This window comes from Pongo pygmaeus, chromosome 1, assembly GCF_028885625.2.
Source record: "Pongo pygmaeus isolate AG05252 chromosome 1, NHGRI_mPonPyg2-v2.0_pri, whole genome shotgun sequence".
Lineage (NCBI taxonomy): Eukaryota > Metazoa > Chordata > Mammalia > Primates > Hominidae > Pongo > Pongo pygmaeus.
The window spans coordinates 28,761,720-28,776,285 of NC_072373.2; the positions used below are offsets into that span (position 1 = coordinate 28,761,720).

General features: G+C 35.9%; 1 protein-coding gene across 11 annotated transcripts in view; it reads right to left on the bottom strand.

Moving 5' to 3' along the window:
* MARK1 (microtubule affinity regulating kinase 1) overlaps positions 1-14,566 on the bottom strand; it is a 135,120-nt gene that overhangs the window by 37,423 nt on the left and 83,131 nt on the right. For 10 of the 11 annotated variants that reach the window (XM_054449931.2, XM_063671927.1, XM_054449933.2 and 7 more), the window contains 3 exons: positions 9,101-9,157; positions 6,553-6,789; positions 6,344-6,463 (listed from right to left, as the gene is read on the bottom strand). In XM_054449931.2, the coding sequence (XP_054305906.1) occupies positions 6,344-6,463; positions 6,553-6,789; positions 9,101-9,157 (414 nt within the window). Of the gene's footprint in view, positions 1-6,343; positions 6,464-6,552; positions 6,790-7,557; positions 8,162-9,100; positions 9,158-14,566 lie in introns of those variants that run through there. The other variant, XM_054449936.2, reaches the window with a different exon arrangement.

A 14,566-nucleotide genomic window follows, 5' to 3' on the forward strand; every position in this document is an offset into this window, starting at 1 on the left:
CCAGAGATTAGCAACAAGAAGACACCTTACGAAGTTGTTATAATGTCCAGGAAAGAGAACAGAGGATTGAACTAGACATGAGGAAATGGAAGAAAGAAACCAGAAATAGAATCTATTGCACTTGATGACAAGATTCATTTTGGTTCTGAGGGAATGGATGGAATACAAGAGAGTTCTGAGAATTTTAAACCAGGTGCCTGGTAGAATATGGTTTCTACAAATTAAGCAAGAAATATAGGAGCAACAGCAGATTTGATAGCTGAGAGATAAGCAATTAGAAGGAAAATGAAAATAACTTTCTGATGTTTCTCAGTTAAGTTGTATTTATTTGGTGCTCACTTCATATCCACATGTTCCTGTCAGAAAAAATATATACATGGATCAAACCCCTAAGTGATTTGTTTGTTATCTGGGGAAATGAGATTTACTTATGAAATCTAAAACTTTTTAAATTTTTTTTTTTGAGACAGAGTTTTGCTCTGTCACCCAGGCTGGAGTGCAGTGGCACAATCTCGCCTCACTGCTACCTCCGCCCTCCCAGGTTCAAGCGATTCTCCTGCCTCAGCCTCCGGAGTAGCTGGGATTACAGGCATGGGGACCATGCCTGGTTGATTTTGTATCTTTAATAGATATGGGGTTTCTCCATGTTGGTCAGGCTCTCGAACTCCCGACCTCAGGTGATCCACCCACCTTGGCCTCCCAAAGTGCTGGGATTACAGGCGTGAGCCACCGTGCCCAACCTATTTTTTTTTTTTTTTTTGAGATGGAATCTCATTCTGTTTCCCAGGCTGGAGTGCAGTGGCGCGATCTCAGTTCACTGCAACCTCCACTTCCCAGGTTCAAGTGATTCTCCTGCCTCAGCCTCCCGAGTAGCTGGGATTACAGGCGCTCACCACCATGGCCAGCTAATTTTTGTATTTTTAGTAGAGACAGGGTTTCATCATGTTGGCCAGGCTGGTCTTAAACTCCTGACCTCAGGTGATCTGCCCGCTTGGGCCTCCCAAAGTGCTAGGATTACAGGTGTCAGCCAAAACTATTTGAATACACAACAGAATTAACTATTTAAAGTTGTGCTATTAGCAGTGAGTTTTAATAAAGACCAAAAGAACAACTCGAAGTGTGGGCTGGGATTTTCAGGGAAGGAACTGTAAGGGGGCAGGATGTAAACTGATTTGAAATACAAGCAGTATTTGGAATGGTGCAAAGTCATGGCAGAAGGATGTGAGGAACAGTGAGGAGGCACCCTTCTTTTACTAAGCACACAGACTGTATACAATGAAAGAATACATTTTATACATTTTATAATTGGCATGGGAAAAAAAACAATAGCTGGACGCAGAAGGACTGACTGCTAATCCTCACGTAAAACTAGATTTGAGGCTAGGCTGAGTCAGAAAAAGTAGAAAATGCAGTGATAAGGAAAGAGAATTGGGCAGCAATGAGAGAATCAACAGAATTGGGCAGCAATGAGAGAATCAACAGTTTTGTTTCCCTTTATTATTATTATTCTAGTCACTGGAAATCACCAAGAGTCTACTTAGCAGTTTGTCTCACAACAACAGTTGTATTTCAAAGCAGAATAAAAGTAATCTTCTCAGAATGGAAGATAAAGGTTGGAAAGAAGATCTCCTTAAGAAAGGGAAGATGTGGGGGTTTAACTCTGTTAACTCAAAATCTGAGGGTCTTTTTCCAAAAGTAAAGCATAGAAAGCAACAAAGTATGGATACATGAAAGGGAAGAGAGATATGGACTACCTGCCCTTAGTTGTGTGAACCTCATGGGTATGTAAAATTCTTTCATGGTAACCAAAAGAGTTAACATTAAAAGTTGAGGGAGAAACGTTCCCAGAAAATGGAGGTACTGGGTGACAGGAGAGAGCTCATGTAACCCGAGTCTGGGTGGTTTCAGGCATGGTATAAAGAATTAGGCCAACAAACTGCACTAGACATAGGAACTAGCTGAATAAACTCATCCACTCCGATTTCATTTCAGGTATCTCATGAGAAACTAGAGGACAAAAACAATTCCAAAATTAACAAAACAAAGTTTACTCTAGCCATCAGTGCCAATGAACATAAATGACTGCCTGAGAGTTATATTAACAAAATAATTGATTAGACGAATTAAAGAATTAAACTAGCTATGGGAAATATACACTCTATACTTAGGTGTACATTTATTTTATCTTATTTGGAGACAGGGTCTTGTTCTGTCATCCTGGCTGCAGTCCAGTGGCGCAATCATGGCTTACAGCATCCTCAACCTCCTGGGCTCAAGCAATCCTCGTGCTTCAGCCTCCCGAGTAGCTAGGACTACAGATGTGTGACACCACACCCGGCTAATGTAGAGACAGGGTTTTTCCATGTTGCCCAGGTTGGTCTCGATCTCCTGGACTTGGGTGATCTGCCCGCCTTGGCCTCCCAAAGTATTTGGATTACAGTCATGAGCCATCAAGCCTGGCCTGAGGTGCACATTTTAAAAATATGGAATTTAGAACGGCCAGACAGAAATAATTTTACTTAAATGATTTCAACCTTTGTAAAATATACTATATGCTTCTGAATTTGTACACAGAAATCTTTCATTAAAAAATTATGAATTTTTTTTTTTGCTTTACTGTCATTTGGCAGACATAAACAAGACTAAAGATTATTTTAGTTAACAGCTGAAAAATTAAGTATCAAAAGTCAAAATAAACACTTTTATGGGAGGACCAACAATGACAAAGAGAGGGCAATAAGAGGAGCTTTGCTTCAGGCTCAAATTTTGCATTGTTTTGAAAGGTAATATAGTCCATCTTGGTTAAAGACTGGAAAAATGAACGAACACATACAAAACAGGGAAAGCAGAAAAGTTTTTCAGTTTCTTTCTAATAAAAAAATCTAGACATACTAATATTCCAATAAATGGGTTAAAAAAACCCTAGTGTACAACATAAAGCACAAATCCTTTTAAAATCATAATGTCTTCATTATGAGAGAACAGTATAACACATGGAAGTTCCAGACTAGTACAATTAGAAAGAGCTGACAGCATTCACATATATAACCTGAAAAAATTATATAACTGCTTGCTTATGCCTAGAAACAAACTATAGGCCTAGTAGAATGTGAAACTAATTTCATTAATTTTTATTTTCACAGATGATAAATAAGGCATTTAACTTATGAATCTTTAAGAAACACTTTGATAAAATATACAGTTATGTCTGGTAGCAACAGAAAGGTAAGTTAAATAAGTTTGAAACAATATGCAACCATGTAAAATTCTCTAAGTCAAATTTCAATATTAGCAAAATATATAGTGAAGAAAGACTAGAGGATACTCTAATCAATAATTCATGACACTAAAGTAACACTGAAAAAACATTCATGATGTTCCATTTTTTTTAAATGTGGAAATTAGCAGAAAAATATTTTATATTAAAATATGCAAAGTTGGTACAAATCTATGAGGCTTATTAACCAGACTCCTTAAGACAAGTAGTTAAAAGACACTGAGAGCTTATACATGAAGAAGCACAAACTATTCATTAAAAATATTCCATTTTGTTGCTAATAAAAGAAATACAAATTAAAGCAAGGCATCAAATACTAGAATTTGTAACCATTATTGAATCAGGCTATGGAGAATAGGTACATTCAAAATCCTTGGGTCACACACATCTTTTGGCAATGATAAAAAGAGCTATCCAATCACTTACACCCTTTGACCCAGTAATTCCACTCTGAAGAATTTATCTAAGCATATATCCCAAAGGGGAAAAATGTATACCACATTGTTTATTATCAAAAACAATGGAAACAACTCAGATGTGCAATAAGCAGGGAATAGTGAAATAAATTCTGATATGTAACCCAAGGAGAATAACATAGCTATTAAAAAGGAAGGAGTGCATTCTTATGACAAAGCAAGAAGTGCATATCAAAAGCTTCTAAGGTTAAAAAAAGGAATGGAACATAATATAAAACATTACTAACACATAAAATGTTATGTTTACATAATAAAGATGAGTATTTTGAAAATACCTTTAAAAAAGTTTACAGATTTTTTACTGTAAAGCTAATAAAATTGGTATAAAAAATAAAAGTGAAGACTAACAATTTTTGAAGTCACCAATATTTCTAGGAGAGTTTCTTAAGTTATGGTATAAGAAATACTTCTTTTTTAAAAAATGGTGTCAAGTTTCCCTGGAAAGTCATTTCTGGGAACTGTGAAGCAAATCAGCCTTTGTATAGTAATATCTATAATATTATGATAATATTTCCAGTGGGGACTCATGGTTTCATAGCTGAAAAACTTTGTTTTGGTAAGCTGGAACAGAAAGTTGCAGACTTTACTGAAATATATTAGAGTGGGCTTCTGATGATCAAATATTTTAGTAATAAAAATTTGGCTTTTAAATTCAACTCAAAGCACTCTAATATTTTAATCCTCAACATGTTACTAATGATAAAAGACTAAAGTGTTTGGCTACTATAAATTAATCATCTTTAAGACATAAGCACATCTTACCTACTGTCCACAGAGATCTGTAATATCTATTCCCCCAAAATAATTTTTGTATGTTCTTTATGCTCTGCTCATTAGCTAAGCTGCTGCTTCAACTCTGGGCATTTTATTGTGTCACTCAGGTAAAGTGGGGTTCTTATGATAAAAGTTAGTCACAAAACAGGATTACAAAACATGTTTTCTAAAGTTCATTATTTTAGAACTGATATGAGAGTCAACAATTTTAGCTTTTTAAATATTTCACCTAATTTTTTTATGAATAATGATGGAAAGCTTTCAAAATAAGTGATATAAAAGTGGGCATTATATAGTACATGTTCTCTATTAAAGCATTACCTCATATTTTTTTACCCCAAAAAGGGGGGAAAAGCCCACAAAACTCATAAGCTATAACTAATCACATTTAAACAAATAATTCAGTAAAAAAACATGATCATTAATGAACTGACACAAAGCATTTAAAATAATTTCCCAATGGAAGTCGCCATCCCTTAACTTCCAACAAAACATGCTGTATCTTCTACTGAAAAATATTTGTGGAAATAAAATTACAAAGCCCACACTAACCTGAGAGCTCTGTACACAGGGATGGCTCACTATAAGGCTGCCTCCTAAGCAGCATGAAGTCCGTGCCAGAAAGCCCCATTGCTACACTAAAAAAGTACAGTTTATATGAGGTTAATTCTCTGAATTCTCTACCCTTTCTATTAAGGCAAATAAAAGAAGACAGAAAGTACTAGTGAATAATGCATGCTGAATCTCTGAAATTATCTTAGTAAAGGCTAAAATATCATTCTTAAAAACAGATGGGCAAAATACTTAAGAAATAAATTATTCTAATTGCAGTGCCAGAAGAAAAAAAATAGTAGACATTTTGGCTATGTGAACTTGCCTGGCTGTAACATACTTAGTCCATTTATAATAGTGTCTATTATTATAAATAACCTCACATATGGAATGTATGTAGGCAACACAACAGTGTGTTAAGAAATGAAATGCCCGTTTCCAATATGTTGTACTTAAATATTTGTAAATTTTCTTTACTAAAGTTGAGAGGTTTCTATTACATTTTTATTTTATTTTATTTTATTTTTTTGTGATAGAGTCTCGCCCTGTCGCCCAGGCTGGAGTGCAGTGGTGCGATCTTGGCTCACTGCAAGCTCCGCCTCCCAGGTTCACGCCATTCTCCTGCCTCAGCCACCCCAGTAGCTGGGACTACAGGCGTGCGCCACCTCGTCTGGCTAATTTTTTGTATTTTTAGTACAGACGGGGGTTCACCATGTTAGCCAGGATGGTCTCGATCTCCTGACCTCGTAGTCTGCCGACCTCGGCCTCCCAAAGTGCTGGGATTACAGGCGTGAGCCACCGCACCCGGCCCTACATTTTTAAATGCTAGATATCAATGTCAGATATAGCTGTGAAATATTCACTAGATTAGAATTTTCACTATTTTCTTTTATCCTTGAAATATTTATTGAGTACTTACTAAAAACAAGGTTTCTGTTTTCGACAAAGCAATTTCTGACAGCGGCTACGTCTTCCTCCTTCTCTAACTAAAAGTCAACTTAACCTCTATTTTTGTGTTGTTTTTATTTAATATGGCACTGCAGAACAAAGAGGAAATAATAGTTTTTAGAGACAGCTACTGTGGCAACTTTTGAAAGTGAAAAAAATAGTGAAAAAAAGTCATGTAATTTTCCCTACCTATAAACAAAAGGCAGATTAGATAATTTGGCAATTTTCCTAAGAAAACATAGGAGAAAAATGCTTTTCAGTTCCTGGAATATTTTAATTGTTAAAATTTAAATTTGGAGTACAAAAATTTACTTACTTCCAAGCTGCCTCTCTTTATTGGATTCAGGACTAATAATTTCTTCAGAAGATTTTCACAGTCTGTGGACATATAGAAGGGAATACGGTACTTCCCTCGTAAAACTCGCTCTCGCAGTTCCTTAATAAAAGTGAAAGAAAGCACTTATAACTGGTTTTTGAAATAATCATACTTGGGGATAAAACATTAATAAAGAATTTAGCTGATACCTTTAAATTCTGGCCATCGAAAGGCAAGGAGCCACTGACTAATGTATAGAGAATGACGCCCAGACTCCACACATCCACTTCAGGCCCGTCATACTTCTTTCCTTGGAAAAGCTCGGGAGCAGCATAGGGTGGGCTTCCACAAAATGTGTCCAATTTGTTCCCAACTGTAAATTCATTACTAAAACCAAAGTCAGCAATTTTAATATTCATATCACCATCAAGGAGAAGGTTTTCAGCCTAAGAGGAAAATAATAAAAAGAACAATGTAAAAAGCCTACATAAAATAAAAATATTCGTAAAAGTGTTTTAGCTTCCGAACTTACATATCTCTTGCCTCTCATTTCTAAATGTAATATCAAATTTAGAAGCCCAGTATGGTACTTCAATGCATAACTGTTCTGAATTACATCTATATAAGACTAAATTTTAACACTACATAAGGAAAGCTCTCTTTATATGCATATATGCAACTACTTAAGAAAGGTTATTTAAAACCCATTTTCTTTCATAGGTTATTTTAAACTCATTTTTTTCCTCACAGTCAGAAACATCCTGGAAGCGTACCTTAATATGACCTACGCTAAAGAACATAATACTAATCCATCTTGGACTTAAACCAACATGATTACCCAAAGGAGCTCTATTTTAATAGAGTATTGTTGGTTAATGCAAGGCTCAAAGGTATATCTATAGTAACTGCCTGTCAGGGGTTCTGTGACTACTAATTCATTCCTTTGTCCTCTCTTATAGAATGTTCCCTCAACAAAGTACTGTTTCAGTAAAACATGACCAAAAAATACAGCCTCCATTATATCTTGTCTGTTTTAAGCTTCGTTTTGCTGTTCTAAAACTAGATTCTCTTCTTGAGGTATATTTTACATAGAAAACAATGACTTTTCCACGTTTTGAGATGGTTTTCCAAAATTCTAAAGCAGAATCACTCAAAGACAATATTTTACATGTCCGTATTGTAAACAGAAGCAACTCAATAAAGGACTTGCTTTTGTACATGTTTTATTTTAAACTTTATTACAACGGATGGATAGACTAACAAAGTTATAGGTTACTTTGTAGATGTGTTTTATCAGGTTCCAAAAAGAAATAAAATTTGACTAAAACAAAAATCAGATTTCTCTATATTACTGGAAGGTCCAACAATTATAAGAGTCAAGCACTCTGCCCATCATATATCTCTTCCCTCCCTACCCACCACAACCTTTCTTTTCTTCTTTTTTGTGGTATACTAGCTTGGGATATTTGTTTTCATTTTATTTTGGAAAATGCAGATACACCTAGAACCCAAAATATACAATAAAAACAGGGTATCATTTATTACATAAATACTATAAAAGCACATATATTTGGAAAAATTTATATTAAATTGTAACATTTTTGAACTGTGACAAAACCAGGTTATTTTTATGTTCTGATGTAAGGGCCTGGTCATTGTAAATTTCTGCAGCTGTTTGTGAGCAAGCTGGACTTTTTTCAGTCTCTCTAAAAATGTCTGGATGGATATCAAAGTATCCAAGCTGCCTCAGAAGAGAAGAGCTGCAAGGGGTTCCGAGGTCTCCTTCCAGGAATGTACAGGAAAACTCTCTCTACTGGACTGGAGGGAAAACACAAGGTTTTGAACATGATTATTTTTTGCAGATTTTTTTCATATAAGAAATGAGATGATAAACTGGGAGTTAAACACAGAAGCAGGGGAACAGTTCTTTTCTTTCTCATTCATCATGGAAGTGATTCCCCTTAAAATAGCCAAGGAAGGAAACCAAGAAATAGAAAAATTTGGAGCAATAGAAAATTCATAAGCTCTGAAAAATGAAGCTAAAATACAGAATTAGACTTGACTTTTGACAACTGTTTGGGATAATATATTCAAATATAACCTAAACTGGTGCTAGTGGTTGATAAAGGTGATGAGGAAAAAAGTAAAAAAGAAAAATAAGACTCCTATGTAAGGGACAATGCAAATTAAATTTGGAAGATTAGAGAAAAAAGGAAAAAAAGGTATAAACACTTTAGTCCAGGGTGTTTCCACTTTCAACAAAATCTATGTGGCACAACCATTTATTGACTAACTACACATTTCTTATTCCAAAGTATGCTCATTTATACTATTATACGCATTTAGTGTTCATAAAAATGTTTTCCAACTTTCCTTAGTTCTTTGAGCTTTAAGGTAGAGTGTGAATACTGTCTCTTATGTAAGGGAAACACGGGTCTGTGCTCTGACTGTGCTTCTGTCTGAGGTCCCACACTTTTGGCTGGGAACAAAGTTCCATATCTATGCATTTAAAACAAACTAATTAATAGTGAATCAAATCGTCTAACCTCTAAAGCTAGAAAACTTCTCACTCATATTTTCTTCATTTGCTCAGTGAAAATATTACCTTTCATAAAGTTGTTGTGAGAATCAAAAACTAACTACTTGTATAGTGTCTAGCAGCACAGTTAGGCAATAAAATAGACAGCTCTAATATTATTATTAAATATATGTTAATAATAAAGATTTTTTTTAAAAAAATTACACTCAGAAGCTTACCTTAAGATCACGGTGAACAATGTACTTTTGATGACAGTACTGTACAGCAGATACAATCTGGAATAAATATTTGGATAAAAGAGTCAAATTATTAAAAAAAACACAATTTTCCCCAATAATCACCTCCAATTTAGATAAATTACTAACTCGGATTTCAAGGTAATATTTCATAAATATTCAATGCCTTTAGTTCAGAAAACTATACACATTAAAGTGATGAAACTTTCACTGTTAAATGCAGAAAATATGGAAAAGTAATATTCTCTTGCTAAAATACAATAAAATATTTCTTTGTCAGAGGCTGTGAAGATTTCATAGGGATCGTTTATAGTTCTCTGTTTATGTGACTGAATGTGTACAATTTACAGTTTTGGTCAAATGGTTTATTACAGTGTTGAAATAAAAGCTTTGACACACATGAATTAGTATTTTAAGATAATTGTCTCAAGTTAAAAAAGCAAAACTCTATTCTAGGAATTACATCAAATGTGTTCAAGGCATGTTTCTTTAGTGAGGCCAAATCACTAAGAACTTATCAATGAGGTATTTAGCAATATCTATATTTATCTGTTCATATATAAAGAGAAAGGAAAATTTTTGAGCCTTAAAAAGAAACTTGATCAGCAACAGAAAAGAGGGAAAAATGAAATTCAATCTTAAACCTGTCACTAATTCAGTTAGGTGAAGTATTCTAGGCCTGTTACTTGATTTTGTATGCAGCCATAATTTTTAACCATCACACAGGGCTCTTTGGAGAAAAGGACTAAACAAGGAGGAACCCAACAGTTTAAAGGCCAAAAATATGAGAGAAATAGATTATAAACAATTCTATGATAGTTGTTTATTACATAAAATACAGAAATAGAAAGCATCTGATAGCAATCAATTGAGAACTATTTTGTACATATAATTACATCTGATGAATAGAAGGACGGTCATTTTAATGTACATAAGAACATTCAATTCTGTGGATTCAGTTAAATATAAAAACAGTTTGAATGTTAGGCATTTACAAATAGAGACAAAAATGAGATTTTTTTAAAAGTCTAAAGGTGATGTGAAGTATGACCATGCTAATAGGAATATGGGTGGAAAAAAAAACTTCAAAGTAGAAGTAAACTGATATTTCAGTGTTATAAAATTATTCTAATGTATATTAAAATGGTTCGAAGACAGAGAAAACATGAATTCAAAACAAAATCATCAACACACAATGAGTAATATACAATTCCATTTAATTCATTTTGATTCAACAGTTTATTGAGTACCTGCTATGTGCAAGGAAATGTGCTGGTTGCTAGGCAAATACAAAAATGAATACTAAGTGGACTCTGTCCTTAAGGCGCTTACAATCTGATTAAGAAGAGAAAATAAGGTATATATTCTTTATATACCTTGTATTATGGAGGTATATATTATTATATATAGAGGTATATATTATTACCTTTCTATATATTGTATATAGAGAGGTATATATTACTCCCCTATAATACAAGGTAGAATCATAGAACTCTACCTTTTATGAGAGAATCGTAAAAAATAAAGAATAATTTCAGTTGGAAATGCTTCCTGAAGGAGGTGATATTTGGTCTAAGCCATCCTTGAAGGACAGAAATATTTTAAAATGTGGAGATCTGGGGATGGGGAGGTGATGAAATGCACTAATGACAAGGGAACTGTGTATTTGAAAAGCAGGTAGGACTCATGCCTATAATCTCAGCACTTTGGGAGGCTGAAGTGGGAGGATGATCGCTTGAGGCCAGAAGTTCAAGACCAGGCCTTGGCAACACAGTGAGACCCCGTCTCTACAAAAAATAAAAATATTAGCTAGTGTGGTGATGTGCACCTGTGGTCCCAGCTACACAGGAGGCTGAGGCAGGAGGATTTCTTGAGCCTAGGAGGTCAAGGCTGCAGTATGCCATGTTCACACCACTGCACACCAACCTGGATGACAGAGTGAGACTGTCTCAAAAACAAGAAACAAACAAACAAACAAACAAAACGACCAACCAACCAAACAAACAAAATAAACCCCACAAAACCAAACCAAACCAAAAATCATTTAAAGAAAAGCAGGTGGAAAAATGGTGACAGTGGGAGTCAAATCTTGACAAATAGGTTGGTAAAAGTCATGAATTCAAAACCAGCAGGTACTGCAGAACCACTAGATGTTCTTGGGCAGGGTGACTGGGAGTGATTATAATCAATTTGAAGTATGATTCCCAAAAATACTGAAGGTTCTAATGATGAAAATTTGTAGTATTAGTTTTCTTAAGCAATATACTTCAAAATTCTAATACCCAATTTTCACTAAATTATGTTCATTAGCCAAAAGATATATACATTTATATGTATATTTTATTAGACATACTATATAGGTTATAGTATGTTCATATTACAAGATTATTTTGTATCATGGGTGACAGAAATTTGCTGATAATGACATTATCTTTTATTAGTCACATGTTTGTATGAGCCACTGAAGGTATGCAACAGATAATAATTTGGTTACCAAACATGATCAGAGGCCATGCAACTCATGTCAGACAGAATGGTCTCTATGAAAACAGTTCTGTAAGTACTTCTGGAATCAAACATTTCCTGAGCCTCAAAGCATAAAGAATGGAAAGATAATTACAAAGAATCCTCTGCATTAAGCATGTGTTCTCCCCAAACTCTATGAACTCTGAGCTATCAGTCAAATGTGGTAGTTTATTATAGTATTACCACATTTGCTTAGCAGGGAACAATTTCTGCCATGAAAGAAGTTCTGCCTTCTGACTCACTGCAAGAGTCCCCCTCCACAAGCCCAATTTTTACTGCATTATTTTACAGCTAGACCTTCCCATCTCAAACCATTCTGTACTTCCATAAATAGGATATAGGAACTTCCCTATGAGCCTTCCATTAATGGATCCTGAAAACATGATTTACTGTCAGCTGGGTACTGACGGTAAGACCACACACATCAGTGTTTTCCATTGAGGTGGAGTTATCAGCGTTACTTTGCAATTATTAATACTTATAATACTGATAAGTGGTAGACTTGATATTGCAAGAATTAAATCAATATTACAATTTTTTTTTTTTGTAGGCTCAAGTCTTAAGGAATGTAAAAGCATTGTATGGGCAATGGCCGCTAAGTGGTCTTAAACTGCCCAAGTGTCTTCGGTATTTCTAAGAGCAAGGTCAAGGACGTATATACATTTATCCTTGTTGACACAGTATTAATACATACATTCTTTCACTGTTAAAATAAAAAAAGCAAATAAAAGTGAATGTATATTCATTAAGTCCATAAGAGTTTAAATCAAATCCATAAATAAAAATAAGCTCCTCAAAAATAAATTTAAGTATAAATTTATCTTTAGCCAGGTAACTACAAAATAATGTACGTGTGTGCATGTGTGTATGTATGTTTACATATCTCTGGTTTCTAAAAATGTGAGTTAGTAACTTTTTTAGTTTTGGGAAAACATATATAGATACTAAATACATTTAAAATTTACAGTAAATAAATTATAAAGAAAATATTTGCCATTGTTTTACAATTTAAATAGCATTCATTTGGAACACAGTCTCTGCAATGTAAAGAATATGAACATGATTTCAAAATATTACAGACTTTATTTAGAAAACCAAGCCAATTTTAGTAATTATTTGTATCTCTATAAAAATACCTATGTCCCAACCTCTTATCCTGCTCTTGCTCACCAGCAAAGATGGAAAGCTCTTTAAAATAGCAGGCATTTCCAACTTCTCTAATTCCATATAGTACCCAGTACAATTTTCTACATCTATCAAAAACTAAGTAAAACTAGCTGCCTTAAAAAATAAGTAGCAATAATCTTTAAAATATACATTAGGATTCCAATGGGAATATTTAACGCAAATTGTAACTTTCTTGCTGGTCTGCTACTAACAAAAGCTACTGTGACTGATATTAAATGAATAATATTTAAAACAATGTGTGTGGCTGGGCGCCGGCTCACGCCTATAATCCCAGCACTTTGGGAGGCTGAGGTGGGCAGATCACCTGAGGTCAGGAGTTCAAGACCAGCTTGGCCAACATGCTGAAACCCCGTCTCTACTAAAAATACAAAAATTAGCTGGGCGTGGTGGTGTGTGCCTGTAATCCCAGCTACTTGGGAGGCTGAGGTAGGAGAATTGCTTGAACCCAGGAGGCGAAGGTTGCAGTGAGACAAGATAACGCCACTGCACTCTAGCCTGGGTGACAGAGCAAGAGTCCGTCTCAAAAAAAATAAAAATAAAAAATAAATAAATAAAATAAATACATGTCAAGGGGCATTCCAAGATGGCCAAACAGGAAGACCTCCGGTCTGCAGCTCCCAGCATGATCAACACAGAAGACAGGTGATTTCTATATTTCCAACTGAGGTACCTGGTTCATCTCACTGGGAATGGCTGGACAGTGAGTGCAGCCCATGAACGGCGAGCTGAAGCAGGGCAGGGAAGCACAAGGGGTTGGGGTATTTCCCTTTCCTAGCCAAAGGAAGCCGTGACAGACTACCTGGAAAAACAGGACACTCCTCGCCCAAATACTGCGCTTTTCCCAAGGTCTTAGCAACCAGCAGACAAGGTGATTCTCTCCCATGCCTGGCTTGGCGGGTCCTATGCCCACGGAGCCTTGCTCACTGCTAGCACAGCAGTCTGAGATCGATCTGCGAGGCGGCAGCCTGGCTGGGGGAAGCGAATTCGCCAATGCTGAGGCTTGAGTAGGTAAACAAAGCAGCCAGGAAGCTTGAACTGGGTGGAGCCCACCGCAGCTCAACAAGGCCTACTGCCTCTAGACTCCATCTCTGTGGGCAGGGCATGGTTGAACAAAAGGCAGTAGGCAACTTCTGCAGACTTAAACGACCCTGTCTGACAGCTCCAAAGAGAGCAGTGGTTCTCCCAGCATGGTGTTTGAGCTCTGAGAATGGACAGACTGCCTCCTCAAGTGGGTCCCTGACCCCCATGTAGCCTAATTGGGAGACACCTCCCAGTAGAGGCTGACAGACACCTCATACAGGTGGCTGCCCCTCTGGGACGAAGCTTACAGAGGAAAGATCAGGCAGCAATATTCTCTGTTCTGCAATATTTGCTGTTCTGCAGCCTCCGCTGGTGATACCCAGGCAAACAGGGTCTGGAGTGGAACTCCAGCAAACTCCAACAGACCTGCAGCTGAGGAACCCGACTGTTAGAAGGAAAACTAACAAACAGAAAGGAATAGCATCAACATCAACCAAAAGGTCATCTACATAAAAACCCCATCTGTAGGTCACCAACATCAAAGACCAAAGGTAGATAAAACCACAAAGATGGGGAGAAACCAGAGCAGAAAAGCTGAAAATTCTAAAAATCAGAACACCTCTTCGCCTCCAAAGGATCGCAGCTCCTCGCCACCAACAGAACAAAGCTGGATGGAGAATGACTTTGACAAGCTGACAAAAGTAGGCTTCAGAA